The sequence below is a fragment of the Pogona vitticeps genome, chromosome 3, assembly GCF_051106095.1.
Source record: "Pogona vitticeps strain Pit_001003342236 chromosome 3, PviZW2.1, whole genome shotgun sequence".
Classification (NCBI taxonomy): Eukaryota; Metazoa; Chordata; class Lepidosauria; order Squamata; family Agamidae; genus Pogona; species Pogona vitticeps.
Genome location: NC_135785.1, coordinates 35666240 through 35683907, shown reverse-complemented (window position 1 = coordinate 35683907; position 17668 = coordinate 35666240). Strand labels below are relative to the sequence as shown.

At 37.2% G+C, this 17668-nt stretch overlaps 1 protein-coding gene across 16 annotated transcripts in view; it reads right to left on the bottom strand.

Moving 5' to 3' along the window:
* Positions 1-17668, bottom strand: part of DOCK10 (dedicator of cytokinesis 10) — a 222607-nt gene that overhangs the window by 57083 nt on the left and 147856 nt on the right. For all 16 annotated transcript variants that reach the window (XR_013542985.1, XR_013542984.1, XM_072995975.2 and 13 more), the window contains exons 17-25: positions 17042-17229; positions 15962-16027; positions 15085-15177; positions 14025-14148; positions 12860-12981; positions 11657-11743; positions 10886-10978; positions 7404-7522; positions 6053-6122 (exon numbers count right to left, since the gene is read on the bottom strand). Coding sequence is in view for 14 of the 16 variants with exons in the window: in XM_072995975.2 (XP_072852076.2) it covers positions 6053-6122; positions 7404-7522; positions 10886-10978; positions 11657-11743; positions 12860-12981; positions 14025-14148; positions 15085-15177; positions 15962-16027; positions 17042-17229 (962 nt within the window). In the remaining 2 variants the exon portion in view is untranslated. The remainder of the gene's footprint in view (positions 1-6052; positions 6123-7403; positions 7523-10885; positions 10979-11656; positions 11744-12859; positions 12982-14024; positions 14149-15084; positions 15178-15961; positions 16028-17041; positions 17230-17668) is intronic.

The following is a 17668-nucleotide window of genomic DNA, read 5'->3' as shown; positions in this document are numbered from 1 at the left end:
GGAGAAATCCCTACAAGTTCCTCTCTCTAAGTTCTCATTGGTAAAATTAAAATAATTACTGAACAGAGAACATTTTACTGCCTGAGCCAGCCACCTTATTTTGCCTAATGATAGGGCTGGGCTTGACTGAAAGATAAGAATGAGGTGAAGTGTCCTTAGTGTTTCCTTAGACAACTAGACTAAAAACTCCTGGGTTAAACATTGTTAAGCTTCAAGTTAAGATCATGGCTTGTTCACAAGACTACAGTGGTTCATTGATTAAAATCAGACAATGAAACAGTGTACTGCAGTCTTGTTTACAAGTCATGCTCTTAACCTGAAACTAAACAATATTAAAACCAATCAATGAAGATAGATTTTATCATGTCAAGAATAAAAATTAATTGTACATCATTGCTCTGTTTTTCCCTCCGAAAAGAGGCTACATTTTCATAACCACTTACATGGAACTATGACCCACTGAACTCAATGAGACTTCCTTCCGACGAGAGGTATACACTAGTGTGTAACAGAAAATGAAAGGGAAATAACTGAAGATGGCCCTTTTTACTAGCAGCTGATGGTCTGAATGGGATTCCATATAACCCCATTACTGTGAGATGAACGCCTCGCTCTGCCAGGCTGGCTCTAATTTTTAGAGTTTTCAGCAGTTCATTGAGATAGCTAAATTAAGATCCAGCACTATATAGATCTTTTAAATGAGGTTGATAATTTTGTCACTAATCAGGATAAACTGAAGTTAATCATTAAGCACTTCAATTATTTGATAGCTCTGCATGGGATGATTTTAATATAGAGCACTTATACTGACAAGATAGCGGCAGGTTGCTAAAAAAAGAAGAGAAGTACTGCAGCTTTAATAGTTGTACAGGGGGGAACTTCAGCAATAAACTACATGAAGACTAAATTTGCTGAGACTTCCTCTGTATTGCAATCCTACTCAGAAATAAAATCCACTGAGTTTAATGGAGCTCAATTTCAGGCTGCAATCCCATATCAACTTACTTCCAAGTAGACATAAACAGGATTGTGTTTACATCCTGTAGGTATCTGTGGGACCTGCCCCTTTTTAACAAAATCAATAAAATGCTGAAGCATTTAAAAAAAATGCTGGGGAAAGAACAAACTTTTGAGGGATTTTTTTTAAAAAAATCACTATTTTTACAAGGAAGTTATTACCTATCAAAAAAAGAAAGAAAGGAAAAGAAACATGTCTCATCTGGATCAAAATATCTATTTTATATATGACTTAGTTATCAAAGTAGTTAATTGTTGGTGAAAAAAAACCTTCCTGGAGATTTAGTAAAAATTCCTACATTTAGGGGAAGTCAGGAAAATAATATTGAGTTTTTGGGGTGGAGGGGTTCTTATAAAAGCTGGAGGCTTTTTTAAATATAGTAATGAAGAAAAACAGCAAAACCTAAACTTTTCTAGTGTGACAAAATAAACAATGAAATGTTAAAAATATACATTAATATATTGAAGCACTACTCATGCCAGCATGGGATTGTCAACATCTGCAATTTTCTTGGCCATGCACCATATTTGTCATCTAAACTTTAGCTATTATCCAGTGTGAAAATGTGTGAAATGTATTGATGAGCACATTCAACCTTTAATTTTACTCTGAGGTAACTGAAGAGTGAGGAAACCAATGATTCAGCCCATGCTGTTTCTAACATAATAATCCGACAATATTACTAGCAACGAGGTATTAAACAATTACACATTATTTTGTAAATTATAACTGAACAAACACTTCACCAAATCTTCAGATTTAAATCAGTGTCAGCCCACAAGCTTAATTTGCCTAATGGAATGCAAGTTGTTAAAAAAAAGGGAATTCATGTGTACAGTGCACGTTACTAAACAGCACAAAGTGTCAATGACAGTGAAACTGTTCATTAATAAGCCTCTTGCCACACACTTCTGTTGGCTGGAACTTTACATTATAGAAAATGCAATGGTACTACAGCAACCCCATGCCTTTCTTCTCTATCTTGGAGGGTGAACCTAAGGCATGGTGTGACATCATAGAGCATGATGACACCACCCTAAGAGTATTATTATTCTAATCAATTTCAGATAAAGAGTGAGAAAGGGTGTGTAGCCTTTGCCCGCTTAGGATATAAATGAGGAATTGAAGGAAACTGTCGGATTACAGTGGTCATTTCTGAACACTGCCTATGCTGGTTAGAACTCACAGAAATTGTAATTCAACAGCATTAGGAGGCCACAGGTCTAGAGATTTGAACTAGAGATTTCATTAACCCGGGTGAATTCTCTTAGCTACTGTTCTGACTAGTACCAGCTATTCTTTATAATGTTGGTCTATTTGGAGTTGTGTGGAGCTTGAATTCTCATGCATAGTAGTTTATGTTGCTTAAAATTTCACGTAGGGTATTGTCGTTTTGATCTCCTCCCACACTAAACTGAGCTTTCAACATTCACTTTAAAAAAAAAGGACATGAATTCAACCTAGTCTAATACAATTTTATTTTAAAAAATTAATCAAAGGACACTGAAAAAGGAAAACAAAGAGGCCTCACTTACTAGGAGTAAGCCTCAATAACTCAGCAAAACTTAGTTTTGAGTACATTTACATCAGATTGTGTTGTGAGAGATACTGATGGCAAAATGGTCTTTGCTTTATTGTAACAAAATGATTACAGATTAAGTTTATTTAATGCCACTTAGATTTCTAGCTACAAAGCCAAGCAGAAAAGAATTTATAGTCAGACACTTAACACTCTTGCTGGCACATCTGCCTACAACAACTATTTATCTCCTTGATCCTTGACATTAGTAATACAAAATGTAGTAAATCTCACCTTAGGCACTGGAACAGTTAAGTGTCGCTATTATTACTGTATTATTGTCTTCACATGTTTCAGCTAAGATGATTTCCTAATTTCAGTTGCATACACATGCATATTGCTTGAAGGGTGCATTTTAAGATGCATGTTTTCATATTAGGCAGCTATCACATACCACACATGAACCCCTTATACTTTTCAAGAGAGCCTCTTAAAGTAATCAAGTGAAAATTCACTGAGTAATAAGTATATAAATGTCTAAATCAGCCCCAACAACTTTAACAAATACAGCATAGCTGCAATTTTTTTTCTAGAAGTCATGGATGGGTCATCATGGTCTTCACCTATTTTATTTATTTTTCTAACATTGCCTCAAATAGTCCTCAGTTTTCTACATTTATTTCTTTACTATTCCTTAGTTTTCTACAGTATATTTATTTCATTACTAAGAATGTACGAAGATCCATGCTGGATTAGAACACAGATCTATCTTGTCCACCATTTTATCCACATAAGGGAGCATGTCTTGCATTCCCTAGCTACTGATATACAGAGCACACTTTGCTACTGCTCCAATACTGGAGGAAAGAGCCATCCCATGGTTAGCAGTTATTGGTCATACTAACCTGGATAATATAATGAAATCCCTCTTTAAAGACAAAAGTACATAATTCAATAGTTTAACCATTTTCTGTGAAGAAGTATGTTCTTGTATCAGTCTTGGATCTCCCACTTTCTCAACACCCTCACTGGCTAACCCTAGGTTCTGGTTCTATGAGGGAGGGAGGGAGGGAGGGAGGGAGGGAGGGAGAAAAGCTTCATCTGATGTACTTTTTTTCACACCATTCATAATTATACACCTATATCATGTCACATTTTCCTTAACCCTAAAAAGTAAAAACTTTCCTCACAGGTGAGATACTCTCATCCCTAAGGCAAATGATTTTTAAACTTGTCCTTTGAATCAATCTGCCTGAGCCTTGACAACTGTCTGAGAATAAAAGTATTTTTTGTTTCCATAACTATGCAGCAGAACGTGCAACTTAGAAATAGTTGGTATGAATGTGTTAAGTAGATCTTGTTTCACATTATAGCATGTCACATAAAAGAAACAGGAAAACATCAGTTCTGCATACAGTATTATGCATCTATATTCCAATCTCATGAGGGACATGTACAGTTGTGCATAAAAGTTCAAAAATCGTCAGCCTGGAAGGCACCCAATATATCCTTTTGTTTTAGCCCCAAACTAATCTTTTAGTTCCATATGTCCTATTATCCATTACCTATGGAAGGGCATTTTATCATTACAGCATTTCCAAGAAGTACTTATTCAATGTGTTATAAACAAACAAAAACATTCTGAACTACCTGGACAAATATATTCCACCTGATTTTTTTTCCTTGGTTAGCTTTACATAATTCAAAAGAGCTATTCTTTAATCTATCTTCCTGTGATTTAAAATTATTGCTTCTTCCCCCTTTTGTAACTTTTTGTGATAATATAATGGGGGGGGAATATCTTGATGAGGAAAAAGTAGTAATTATTATCTTCTCCAATATGCTGATATACACAGTCAACAAATTTGTTATAGGTATACATGCAGGAGAGCAACAGTTCTGTGCTCCATCAGCTTCACCCTTGAGTCTTCATGCAGATAATGAAAAATGCATATGATATGATATGCAGATATCTGGTTTCCTATGTAAGGTTTCTGATGAAGCATGATCTCTATCCCAACCAAGAAGACGTGCGTGAGTGTATGAAAAGACAGTATATACATGCATATCTTGTACATGTTACAGAAAATAGTTGAAGGAAGACCATACTCTTGTTCACTGAACATGTTGGGGATATCTCTGCTTCTAAACCTATCCCTTTCAGTCAATTAGATTAATGAGAGCTGGAGTAATATCTTTTCAGTAGTCAAGCTACAGGTATGTGAGTCCCTAATCTGGAAGGAACATTTGTTCAGTGTCCTGTTCACTGGCAAGCTAAGAACCTACTTCTGCCCTGGGCTGAGAACTACATTTCCCATAAAATATAATTGTGAAATGTCTTGCTCTGTGACCTTCTTTTTAATATTTACAACTTCGGTTGCAATCCTACCCCGTTTCCCCGAAAATGACCTAACCTGGAAATAAGCCCTAGTATGATTTTTCAGGATGCTGGTAATATAAACCCTATCCAAAAAATAAGCCCTAGTTAAGTGAAGCCCCACCTTCCACCACTGTGCAGCATTGGGCAGCAACCAGAAGATGACATGACTATATTTGAATAAATGTAGATTAATTTGTGTGTGTGTGTGTGTGTGTGTGTGTGTGTATTTTCGGGGAAACATGGTACACTAATATAATGATATGCCAGGGGCTAAAGAAAGGAATAGATCTTCTTCTCTAAGATCTTAAACAATGTTTGATGAAGTTCTGATCTTGGAGGGGTAAAACCAATTTCAGTTTTTCCTCCAGGCCTCTTCCAACCACTACTGTGTGTATGCTTTGTGTCTATGTGTGTATCCCACCTTGAGTGCTAATACTGGTCCTGCATAGAAGAACCTGCCTTTCAGGTGTTTGATGCTGAATTCCTAACATACCCACCAATTCAGTAACATACTTTAGGGTGAGAACTAGATGGAGGAGGCAGAACAAGCAGTGCTGAATAACAAAATAAAAATGTGTGTGAAAAGTCATGCCAAAAGATTAAAAAAAATTCACATACCATAAGCAGGTACAAAAGCACTGTAATTTAGATAATAAAAAGGATTCTTAAGAAAATAATAAAAAAAACCTAAGAAAATATTATAGCACCAGCTATTTCCAAGCACAGAGAAAAGCTTCCAAGACGTTCCTCTTCATTAAAATTTACTACTGATGCACTCATTTCACACACTAGCAAGGTTATGCTCAAAATCCTACAAGGTAGGCTTCAGCAGTATTTGACCAAACTCCTGGAGGCAGTGGAAGACAGGAGGGCCTGGCATGCTCTGGTCCATGGCGTCATGAAGAGTCGGACATGATTTAATGACTAAACAACAACAACAACAACAACAACAACAACAACAACAACAACAACAACTGATGTTTGGTTGACTATTTGCAACATCTTAATCCTTCCAAGAAAATCAATGAATAAATTATCAACACATCCCTAACACAATGTTCATGTAAAATGCCATCGTAGACAAAAAACTATTTAAGGTAACAGGAATGATGAAGAGTGACAAAATTGCCCCTACCTTTACATATGAATGGATACAGTGCTTCAGTTGTTCTTCGTGGAACTTGGCAACAATATCAGTGAGTACCCTGTAAAGTAAAATTACAGAGTGGAGACAGATATGTGCTTGTCATCTTCCATATGAAATAATACTGCAAACATGGTTGAGCAATGACCTTGTAGGCTATTGCTGATGGAAACTGGAATTCAACAACAACTAGAGGGTCACACATTACTGAACCCTACATCAGATATTTAACACTAAATTCAGCTATATATGAGACATTGTAAAAAACTGAAAGATCACTTTTTTCAATCAAGACATTTTCTAACTGTTGCACAACACATAATAAGGGCAATATATGTGGTAATGCAACCAGATGGGTTGGATTCTAGAAGTTTTGCATGCTCTCATTGTATTGGTCTCAGGAGGCCAGTGGTGCCATCTGCCTCGGTAGCACTGCAATGAATATTCACTTCTATTCTGTGTTACCTTTGCTTCTAATGTACCATAAAATGTTAGTGCTGCACCCACTAAAGGAACAAAGACAGCTCTGAACTTTCCAGAGCCCAAAAAAGAGGAGCAAAACATTCTGCATCATTAAAACATTACCGAAGGCAGTACCACAGCACCATTCTGTGGACTGTATTCCAAACTTCCCTATTCATTCTGGGATTTGGGCAGATTGAGGTGGGTCCATCCACAGGTATGCCAATACTTTTTTTTTGTTTATATAGAAAGGCTGCAGCCCTTTTTGGGTTGCAAAACTCTGTTTGATAAATTCAGCGGAAGTGGATCGAAAATTCATGAATATATTTTGAAGTCAAAAGAAGGATACAATCTAGCCATGTTTTTGGTAGAAGTGCATTCTAAAACTGGCCACAGTATCCAAACTCATTTCTTATAGGTGGGCCCTTTTTGTGTAGTGCAAATTCTCATGAAAAACCTGGCTACATGTGCAGAGTTTTCAAAACGAGTCTTAAAATATAACACTGCATTCCTGGTCTTGGAGTAAGACAGCAATGCACAACCTCCTTGGCGTTGAGACCCATGTGTGTGTCATATCCCCTGCCTCCACTGACAGATTTTATAGGAAGGGAAGATCAAAAAGAGGGAGAACTTAAAGCTTCCTCCTTATACCCAGTGTCCCAAACAGGATTGCTGTTTCTCTCGCCTCTTAGCAGAACCAGTCATGGCTGCAATCTGGAGGATTCCAACTGGTATTTAGATGGGTAGGATTTGGCAGGTATATTACAGAGATCTTGGGGATACATGCAGTCCTTTAAGCAGCCGGTTATGCATCCTTGGTCTACGATAACAACAGTATGAACAAAGTAGGTCATAAACATTAGTAGAAAGTGAAAGATACCTGGTCACAGCTGTTGTAACCTGATCCTCTTTATTCTGTACAAGAACCCAAAATAGCTGGTTCAGAATTACAGGGAGAAAATTCACGATTACATGGATCTTCTCTATTTTAAGCAAATTCTAATTAAGAAACAAAACACAATCAATCAGATAAAAGCAGTTGACTACCTCCTGTTTCATGACAGTTGAACACTAATGTAATTTCACTTCGACTAGTGGAGTTATACTTCCTTCTAAAATCAGTTTTACACAAGCTCCCTATCACTTACAACTTTATTTATTTATTTATTTATTTATTTATTTATTTATTTATTTATCTATCCATCCATCCATCCATCCATCCATCCATCCATCCATCCATCCATCCATTCATTGTCTTTCTCCTTTAAAAGGACCCAAGGTGGCTTAGATGCTTGAAAGACAATATTTAAAACTAAGAACGATGCGTATAAAGAGGCAGCTTGCATCATTAAAACACAATATCAAAGCTAAAACAATAACTATGCAAAAACTAAAGAGGAACCAAAATAATACCATTCTGAGAGATGGTAAATACAAGAGGTACTAAAGACCCAGTCAAAGCAGTAATGCATAGCAATCCATCTAAATGTTATTCATGTAGGCAGTCATTGAGGGAAAGCTTGCCTGAAGAGAAAGGACTTTGCCTAGTTATAAAGATAAGGTCTTTGCCTGCATACAAAGATGGTGTCATGATATGTAGTTGATCTGTAGCATGAGAGTTCTGAATCTGGACAAGAGTGTTTGAGGCTTCACATTATCCCTGTGAGTCTTAACCAGATCACATTTTCTCAGCTTAACTTGTTTTAAATTTCAATTTCAGAAATCTTCAGTCTGCCAAATCTATCTATTCCAGATTTGGTCCAAGTTGAAACATGACTTAATTACACTTTGGCTGAATCATGGTTGTACACGCAGTGTTACCTTTGGTGAGTCTCTACAAGTTGCAAATGATTCAAAATGCAACATTAAGAATGATGGCTGGATCCTTGTCTTTCCTACAAAATTATTACATTGGTCCTAAGAGTTGGTGACAGCCCTGGCTTCCCTGCCCCACCTCCTCTGGATGCTGCCTCTAAGTGGACACTTGTTGGAGGAGGTGTGGCTGGGAAATGCCGAAAACTTGTTTGGCTGAAAACCAAACTGGCGTGAACTGCCACTTCTCTAGTTGTGATACTTATGATTATGAGTGAAAGGGCCTTCTTTGTAGCTGCATCAAGTTTGTGGAACTCTTTCTCCGTAAGATTAGCTGTCCTCTTCCCTATGACGCCTTACCATGTGGCAAAACCCCTGTATTCAGGCACATGTTTGTTTCAATGAATAGAAGTTACTAATTCAATGCCCTGAGAAGTGTACAAACACTAGGGACAAAATCCTGTTGGCAAAAGTTATGGGCATAAGATATCATGCAGAGAGTTTCCCTATTTCTCTTGCCATCTGTCTGTTGCACAGCATGAGAATGGATGCACCATCATTTATTTGAATGGGGGAGGTGGGGATGCCTGATGAACAGGTGGCTGAAAAACCTGATCAGCGTTATGCAATCACATAAGGCAAGAGGCTTTTGCTCCATGAGAGGGGAATAAACATTTGGCATAAATATCCAACAATGGACAGCCAACACTATAAGAACTGTTATGAGAATAAAATGTAAAGACCCAACCTTAATTTTCCTAAGCTCCTTGGAAGAAGGGATATAAATATTAGAACTTAAGAATGAATATCATGATCTATATATAATGCAAACATCTAACAACTGTAATATTATGTTGTCTCTTTAGCTTTTAATGGAGAGTTAGATAAGTCTAGTTCTGTTAGTGCCAGCAGTATATTCAAAAATGAGCTATGGAAAATGTACCACAAAGGGAAGGGTTTGGTTAATGACCACATTTCCTCATGCTGCTATTTACCCAATGCCCTGCAGCTGTTTGAATGAGGAAAACCCAAAGAGAGTGACATAATGGTTCATATTTAGTTCTGAATATCGTTTTTACAGGCAAAATGTGCTACAGATGATCTTGAATTAAAGTACATCAGGTCAGTCCAAAAGCACTGCTGGTGATGCACTCCAAATAATCCTCTTTACATGATCATAAAAGTGACTTCAGATTTAGTTGTAATGGTCACGCAGAAAGTTACATTTAAAGGTATAGTATGACAATTTAGTTAATTAGAGAAGAACTGCTTAGAATTACTGTTTAAAATAGGAGCAACCTAGACAAAAATCATGCCACCTAGATATTTTTAAATTGTCCTGAATGGTCATGTAAATAATTGCTTGCCTGAATATCAGTGGTGATTATAATTGCTCCTAGGAGACAATGCAGTTAGCCATTTTCAAGGGGGGGGGGAACCTAGAACATTTTTCTTTCAACATTTTTATGGGCTACTGACTATTGAGCTCTTTGTTTTAATGCACTTGCACAGGAGTTCTTGACCTTTTGTATCTTGTATCCTACCAATCCTGCTCTCAAATAACTTGGGTCCAATTATGACAGCTGTTTGGCCAATTATGATAAAAACAAAAAGCCCACTTTTCCCAAAAGAAGACATTTGTATGTCCGTAGGCATTGTAGACAGTATCCCATTAAGATTTGATTGAGCAGAAAGTCACTTTGGCCTAATAATGCAGGATCACTCTGCCTGCATAAACATTGTGATTGGCAAGTGGAGGGTAGATTTTATTTTTAAAAAACAATTAAAAACACTGTTGTTTCGACAGGCCTTCCCCTCAACCAATTCCTGATTTTCCCTCTTTTTTCCTCTCTCCTAGTGTCTGTTCCATCTTTTTACAACTATTTTAATTATATTGTATCACGCTTGTTGTAAGCTGCCTAGAGAGGTCTTAAGTCACTAGATAGGCAGGATATAAATAAAATAAATAAATAAAATAAATAAATTCACGAAGATCACTACTTTCACAACAGTAATATTTGTGTAATATTACTGGCAAGACTCTCTGCTTATCAGGAGATCATCCAGATTCTATCCAATATTATGTTTATCATGTGTCATATATTTTAATAAGGTGCAGATTGCAGTTGTATTGCTAGAAACAAACACAAACAAAAATATTAATTCTATCAGTAGATTCATTATTACTGTTATGGCACCAGTAAAACACAAGGACAATAAATTTTAAAATGCAGGATTGCTAGTGATACTTGTTATTGCTTTGACTTGATCAAACAAACAAAAATATTAAAACATAAAAATCACTCTTTCATAATTCCTTATTGTGAAAACCCGGTACCTCAGCAGTGCTATTTCAGTGACCCACCAGCAATGCTAAGAAGCACTGGGCTATTACTCTTATTTCCAAGCTGCCAAAGAGCTATTCTGCATGTGTCATCCATCATTCAAAAACAGATATAACACAGTTGCTTAGAAAGCAAATTTAAATTTTTAACTTCCATAGTCAGCAATGCTACAACTTGCTTATAGAATAATTTCATTAAACTTTACCTTGCAGGAGATGATGAAGTTTGAGGTAGGTGGCTGAGAGAGATCCCTGTTCCTTTTTTGGCACTGCTGAAAAAATCTGTTCAAATATGGGTTCTGCAAATAGCCAATATATACAACAGCACTTAATCCAGCCTCACCCATTCTAGTTTGCATTCAGTAAATGAATAGCAGTGTATTAGCACCTAATGAATCTGACAATGAATATCAGCCTTACAGTTATTTCAGCATTGCCTCGTAAATGATTTTCATTCATGACTCATGATTTCTGGCCAAGTGGCTCAGGGCCTGATTTCAGTGCAACTTCCCTTGATGTCCTACAATATTATTGACATTAAAATGCCCCTCATATCTTTTAGGTTTTTGGGTCTCTTGCCCTGCTTTAGATCTGGATTTGTTTGTTTCAAAACTAGAACTGACATTTAGTGATTTCCTGTTCTGACTTCTGCTCAACCTTGGTTTGGGGATAAAAATAACCTCTTGGGACAAAACATGGCAAGGCTACCCCACACCTGCACTCTTCAGGAGACACAACAGCATTCTAAAAGTAAATTATTTTGGAAAGGTAGTTGTGGGGGTCTGGGGTTGACCTTTGAAATCTGTGGGCCCTCTGAGAGGGTAGGTATGACACCCAAACATCTGGAAGTTATGTATACCATAATATACAACACAATGCATGTTAACTAAAAAAAGAGAGAAAGAAATCTACATATACCATTTATGTTCCTTTCTTACACATGGTCTCCCCATGAGATAAAATGTAAGGACTCTTACCTGAGTGTAAACTGTTGATACAACCAATGTAGACACTTTGAAGAGTGGCCTTCCTCCATCTACCCACTTAATGTCCCCTCCACTGTGCTGTAAACCACATATTAAAAAGACACACACAAATAAAATTTATTGAATTTCTTAACTTGAAACACAAAGCAGACATGATCATGGTCTATGTTATATTTGAGGAAACAATGGGTATCTTAGAACTCCACAATGCTCAGACTACCATCTCATTTATAGGCTGCAATAATAGGACTGGGAGAATTTTAAGGACAAGGTGAACAAAATGAATTTGCATTTCCTGAAGTCCCTCACCCAATACTGAGCCAAATTCTTCCCACTAGAAATGTGACACTCTATGTATATGTTGAACAAACAGGATCAAAACATACTGAGGTTTAAATGGTATGATCTGCTACCTGTGTTCACTTTTGTAAGTACCAAAATCAAGCAATGATGTATCTATTTGCAGATGCCTAGAAGGGAATAAGTTGTACGTTGTGAAATTATAGAGTTGTTTGAATGTAATGAACTTTTTTTTACAAAAACAGCAAAGTGTCTTCATACTGAGAATATTAATGCTGTGTAATAATTATGTTCACCTTGTACCTCATTCCGTCAATTTTGCATCATGATTTCTGAGTGAAAGAAAGACTCCCAAGCAATATAAATGATATGTAAAATGTATCATATGAGACAGTGAGGGTGTTCAACCGCTATGTCAACTACCAGAGGAAACCAATAGAGAGATTGTGGTGAAGGCATCAGTGTACCTGGAAGGTAGAATGCATACACACAACTCAAAAATTCTACATGAAACATTGGGGCGGGGGCATGTGTGTGCATGGACATACTAGTAAGCGAACTGACCATAACATTTTTATCACCAATCCCCCATGAGAGCAATCAATAAGATGGCCACAATGTTGTTTTGTTATGTCTGCGGAATGCAAACAGCATGACTTACAGTGGCTGCTCATGGGCAGTTAATGAGTCTCTGCTTGGACCTCCTGAAAACCCCAAATAGGACTTTGTTACTTGCCAGTGAGAAGCTACGACAAGTTATGTCATTTGCCTTATGTGGGTATAAATATGCCACAGGATTTGGGCTGATAATAATTTAAACCTATAATATGTATTTAAAATTGTAAGATTCTTGTGTGCTTTGATGGGGGAAAATGTCAAAACGCTGCACTATACCTTCCCAGTTGCAGGATCCTGAAGGCTTAGGTAACCAGGAGGCAGACTGGTTGCCACAGGTATGTTATGTTCTTGAGACACTAGCTGGTCATCTTTCAGCAAAGGCAGCCAAGCATATCCCACTGCACTCAAAAACACAGATATTAGTATTAATATTTATGTTTATGTAATAAAGAATACTTACTGGTTAGAGTCCTATTGGGAAATACCATGTGCATAAGGGAAATCTATTTATTTATTACATTTATACCCTGCCTTTTCACACACACAAAAATGTTTGAGGTCTTTTTATAAGCTTCTTAAAGGAACAAAAAGAGTTAACACCAAGTTTAGCATCAAAACAACACAGCAGGTCAGGTTAGATACCCTATGTCAGAGTAAAAAGATGTGGTTTTGCTCCCTTCTCTACTCCTTTCTTAAAACAAGCAGTTTCACAATCTTCTGGCCATTTCTCATGTGTCTACAGAAGCAACCAACTATGCAGCCAAAAGCATGGTCTGAGTATATCTGACTGTGTGACAGATAACTAGAACAATCATGCGCAACAGTTAAACCATATTGGGTTTCAATGCCAAAGACCCAACAGGAATCTTACTGTTGTTATTTAAACAAAAAAGAAGAAAAATGACCAGGAAAACAAGTCTTGCCTTGATCATAATAGTCTTGACAATAATCACTATAGGGAAATATTGATAGAAATAATGCAAATATAGTGGTGCCTCACATTACAACGTTAATTCGTTCCAGCAAAATCGCTGTAGAACGGAAGCGTCGTAAAGCGAAAATAAAAAAGCCATTGAAACGCATTAAAACCTGGTTAATGCGTTCCAATCGGCTAAGAACTCTCCGTCCAGTGAAGATCCTCCATAGGGGCGGCCATTTTCGGGTGCCTTTGCAGCAAAAAAAGGCTCCTAAACACAACAGGGAGCCATTTTGAGCAGGTGGTGGCCATTTTGAAAACCCGACGATCAGCTGTTTTGATCGTCGGGAAGCGAAAATCAATTCCCGAAACAGGGAACTGATCATCGTGCAATGAAATTCCCCCATTCAAAACATCGTTCAATCGCAAAAAACTCTCCATAATGCGGATTCATCGTTAAACGGAGCGCCCGTCTTGTGAGGCACCACTGTAATAGTAATTTGAAGAAAAATCAGTTAAAACTACCTGAAGTTTCCAGGACCTCTTTCTTTTTGGCATTAGCTTTTGCATTTATGTCACAGGTAACATGGTAAAATGAGAACAGAATATGGTGTTTCCTGTGCAGCTGAGTAGGCAGCTCAATTTTCACCTGAAATGCAAAATGTCAACACATAGGTCTCTTAAGCTTAAATGGATGTAAATACATAATAGTAACAGAAGGTCTTTAGGGTTGGATCATGTTCTTAAATATAGTATTCCTGCTTGAATGAATCCTTGAGATCTGATATGCACCTTTTCAAAAAGCTGCTCCAGATCATCTTTAGCACATAAGATACGTGCAAAGGATATGAGTATAAGATAGTTACTCATTTCTGCTACTTTGTGATAGACCAACCACTACTTATGATCACATGAGTCAGTCAGTCAATCCATATTAAGCATTAAAAAAGAAAACCATCAAAACAAATAGTTGTTGTGGGTTTTCCAGGCTGTTTGGCCATGTTATTAAGGTTTTTCTTCCTAACGTTTCGCCAGTCTCTGTGGCTGGCATCTTCAGAGGACAGGAGCCAGAGCACAGACAGAACACGGCCAAATAGCCCTGAAAACCCACAACAACCATCGGATGCCAGCCATGAAAGCCTTTGAGAATATATCAAAACAAATTTTGCCATAAGATCTAACCATGTTTTGAACTATTTCCAACGGTGAGTGTGCTCACTTACCCATTCCAACACAACTGAAAAACTGTTGCTTCACAATGACATTAGCAATGTTGGGTTTTAGCATAACAAAACAGGATGAAAGTGAAATGGGATACAGAAAATGACAACTACATATCAACATTTGTTCTAAGCTTCCTAAGTGCTGATTGCTATGAACTTCCTGGTAATAAATAAAATCATTAACTAATGATTGACAGGATGTTTGGTAGTTAATTGCCTTTGAAGCAATGAGTCCAGCTTTCAGGAAAGCATAAAACTAATCCACTGCCTTAGTAAATTCAGCTGCATCCAGAGGTTTACAGAAGTCTATTAATTATAACAGTGGTACACAGAAAGAACAATCAAAGGAAGAATGGACCAACCTCATCATAAAAATCAGGGTTCTGAGAGTGATGTAGTACAGCTGTATATGCTGCTGATATAAACAGAGGTCCACCAGGCTTCCCATAGATGCACTGTGTAAAAAATCAAAATATAGATTTTATGGTTTATATTATGAGCAACTGATTCATCAAAGTCATCAAAGCTTGGAAGGCTTTGTCAGGTTGAACTCTCCCAACATGTACCAGAAGCTCTGGTTGTTTGTGAGATGTTGAAGACGACCACAAATGACATGAGGGGATGTGATCCAGAGGTCTATGATCCTGGTTCTCCAAGTGTAAGGGGCTTGAGATTTGCCTCTTTCTTCAACAGCAGTCTCACATGCAACCTGACAGATTTTTGAAATAAAGGAGAGATCTACACCCTGTCACAAAGGCCAGATGTTCAGAACAATTCAAAAATTGCACAAAATGTATAGAAGTCCCTGGGTTACTCTTAATCACCTTTTAAAAAATCCCAGCCACTGATATCAATGAAGGGTGAATTCTCACAAGAAAAGGCAGCCTAACACAGTCAACAGATAGCAAATTGCATTCACCATTCTCTCTACCTGCATTAACTCACATTTTTATGCGAGGGAGATCAATACAGGTCAACCTCATATCATCCAGACTGCCCACTACTATTATAAAGCATGTCTGTTAAAAAAGAAAAAAAATCCTTCTGCATAGCAGAATTGTCCTACACATCCATGTTCATTTATTTCTGTTATTATAAAGGATCACTGGGGAAACATAAAAGATATATCAGACTAACAGCATCTTGAAAGGAACTGAATTAGGATGGCCACAATTGTAGACTTTCCACAGAAATCGCTTTTGACATATTACATTTTAAATGAGATGCATCATTGCTCACCTTTACAGGTGTGGCTCCTTCTTCATCTGAGCTTTTAAATTCAATACACACTGTTATATTCCGTGCCTGTTAACAGAAGGTGCAAATGGAAGTCATTAGCTCATGTAACTGCATGCAGATTAAACATGCGTATATTGTATATTGACAGATATTGTTTCAAACCTGGCACTGTGGCTGCCAAGTTGTGAGTGAATCACAACAGTTCTTTGAAGCCATAGAATAATTCAGACAATATTTGATGTCACATGGGCTGCATTGTGTGAATAATACAGGAATTGTAATAATGCCTCGATAATGCATCGGTCACAACTGTGTGTGTGCATGTGTGTGGGAATTCTAGGAGGTTGGTCCAAAAAGATCTTGTCAGCTTCTAGCCTCATCTGTGTTACAATTTACACTCAGTACTCACAAATGTGCAAAGTGATCTTTAAGGTTAATTTTTCAATTTTTAAAGCTCTAAGATGGCAATCCTGTACTCATAAGACCATATACCTAGCTCTGCTCAATCCCAACATGGAAGTTTCCATGTTACTGTGTCTTTCTTTGAAAGTCTCCCTGATTTCAATAAAAGAATGTTCAGAATTACTCCTCATTCTAGTATACACCAGGCATGTCTATATTGCCACTAGCTGACATTTAAAAGATAGTACATTTTATTGAAAATATGAAATAAATGTAATGAGAAAGAGAGAAACGAAGGGGTGAGATAATTTACTGGGAAATTCTTGTGTATCCATCCAAAGGCAGTGAATACAACCAATAGGACTTACATTAGCATACGCATGTAGTGTTCAGAAAAAAACATAAATAAAAGTCTATACGTATAACAAATCAAAGACTGGTCAATTAATCTCCTATAACTGAGATGATTCAGCACAGTCCGGTCCCCTTGTGGACAAGAAGCAATCGAAAGCACCACATTTTTGCTAAAATCTTCCAAATGCTGCCTGAGTGCCTGCCCTCAAGGGGTTTGGTAAAGATATATATATAATAAAGAGTAAATCCCACTAAACCTAGTGATCCTTAGTTCTGAGTAAAAATACCACATATGGCTCTGTGAAGAATTGTTGGCATTCATACCTTGTTGAAGCATTTTTGGCTATCATATTTCAGATGTTTGGGGTAGATATATATTTGGTTTTTATACACTCTGTAAATCTGAGAGTACTTTGTAGATTCTTCAACAAATTCCTCTACTTCTACTGTTGGTTCACACTCTTTGATATCATTAAAAGGCTTGATTGGAATGAAAGATGATGTTACACAATCTTGAAAGAGATAAAAGGGAAATAAAACAAGTATTCAGTCTTAATGTTTTCATTTTTCAGAATTATAGATTGCCATCTAGAAGATTCTAGAGCAATTTTTATTCACCCCCACCAACCTAAACAATTATTTCACTCAATGATTAATCAACCAACCCCTTCCTCTTTCAGCTTGCAATTCCATCTTGTCCTGTAGGGACATTCCACATTGAGAATAGAGTACAGAAGGTAGGATGGGCTTCAAGGAGAAAGGAGGAAAGCTGAAAACACCCCTTTCCATTTTGTTAATGGATGAGCCCCATCAATAGATGATGTCTTCCAATGTCTCTCACCCTTTAAAATCTATCCTTAGAAGTCTATGCAGCAACCAGCATAATTTTGTCTGGGTTGTGTTACTTGCATTGAAACATTGTGTTAAACAGACTCCATTTCTTCATTGTCA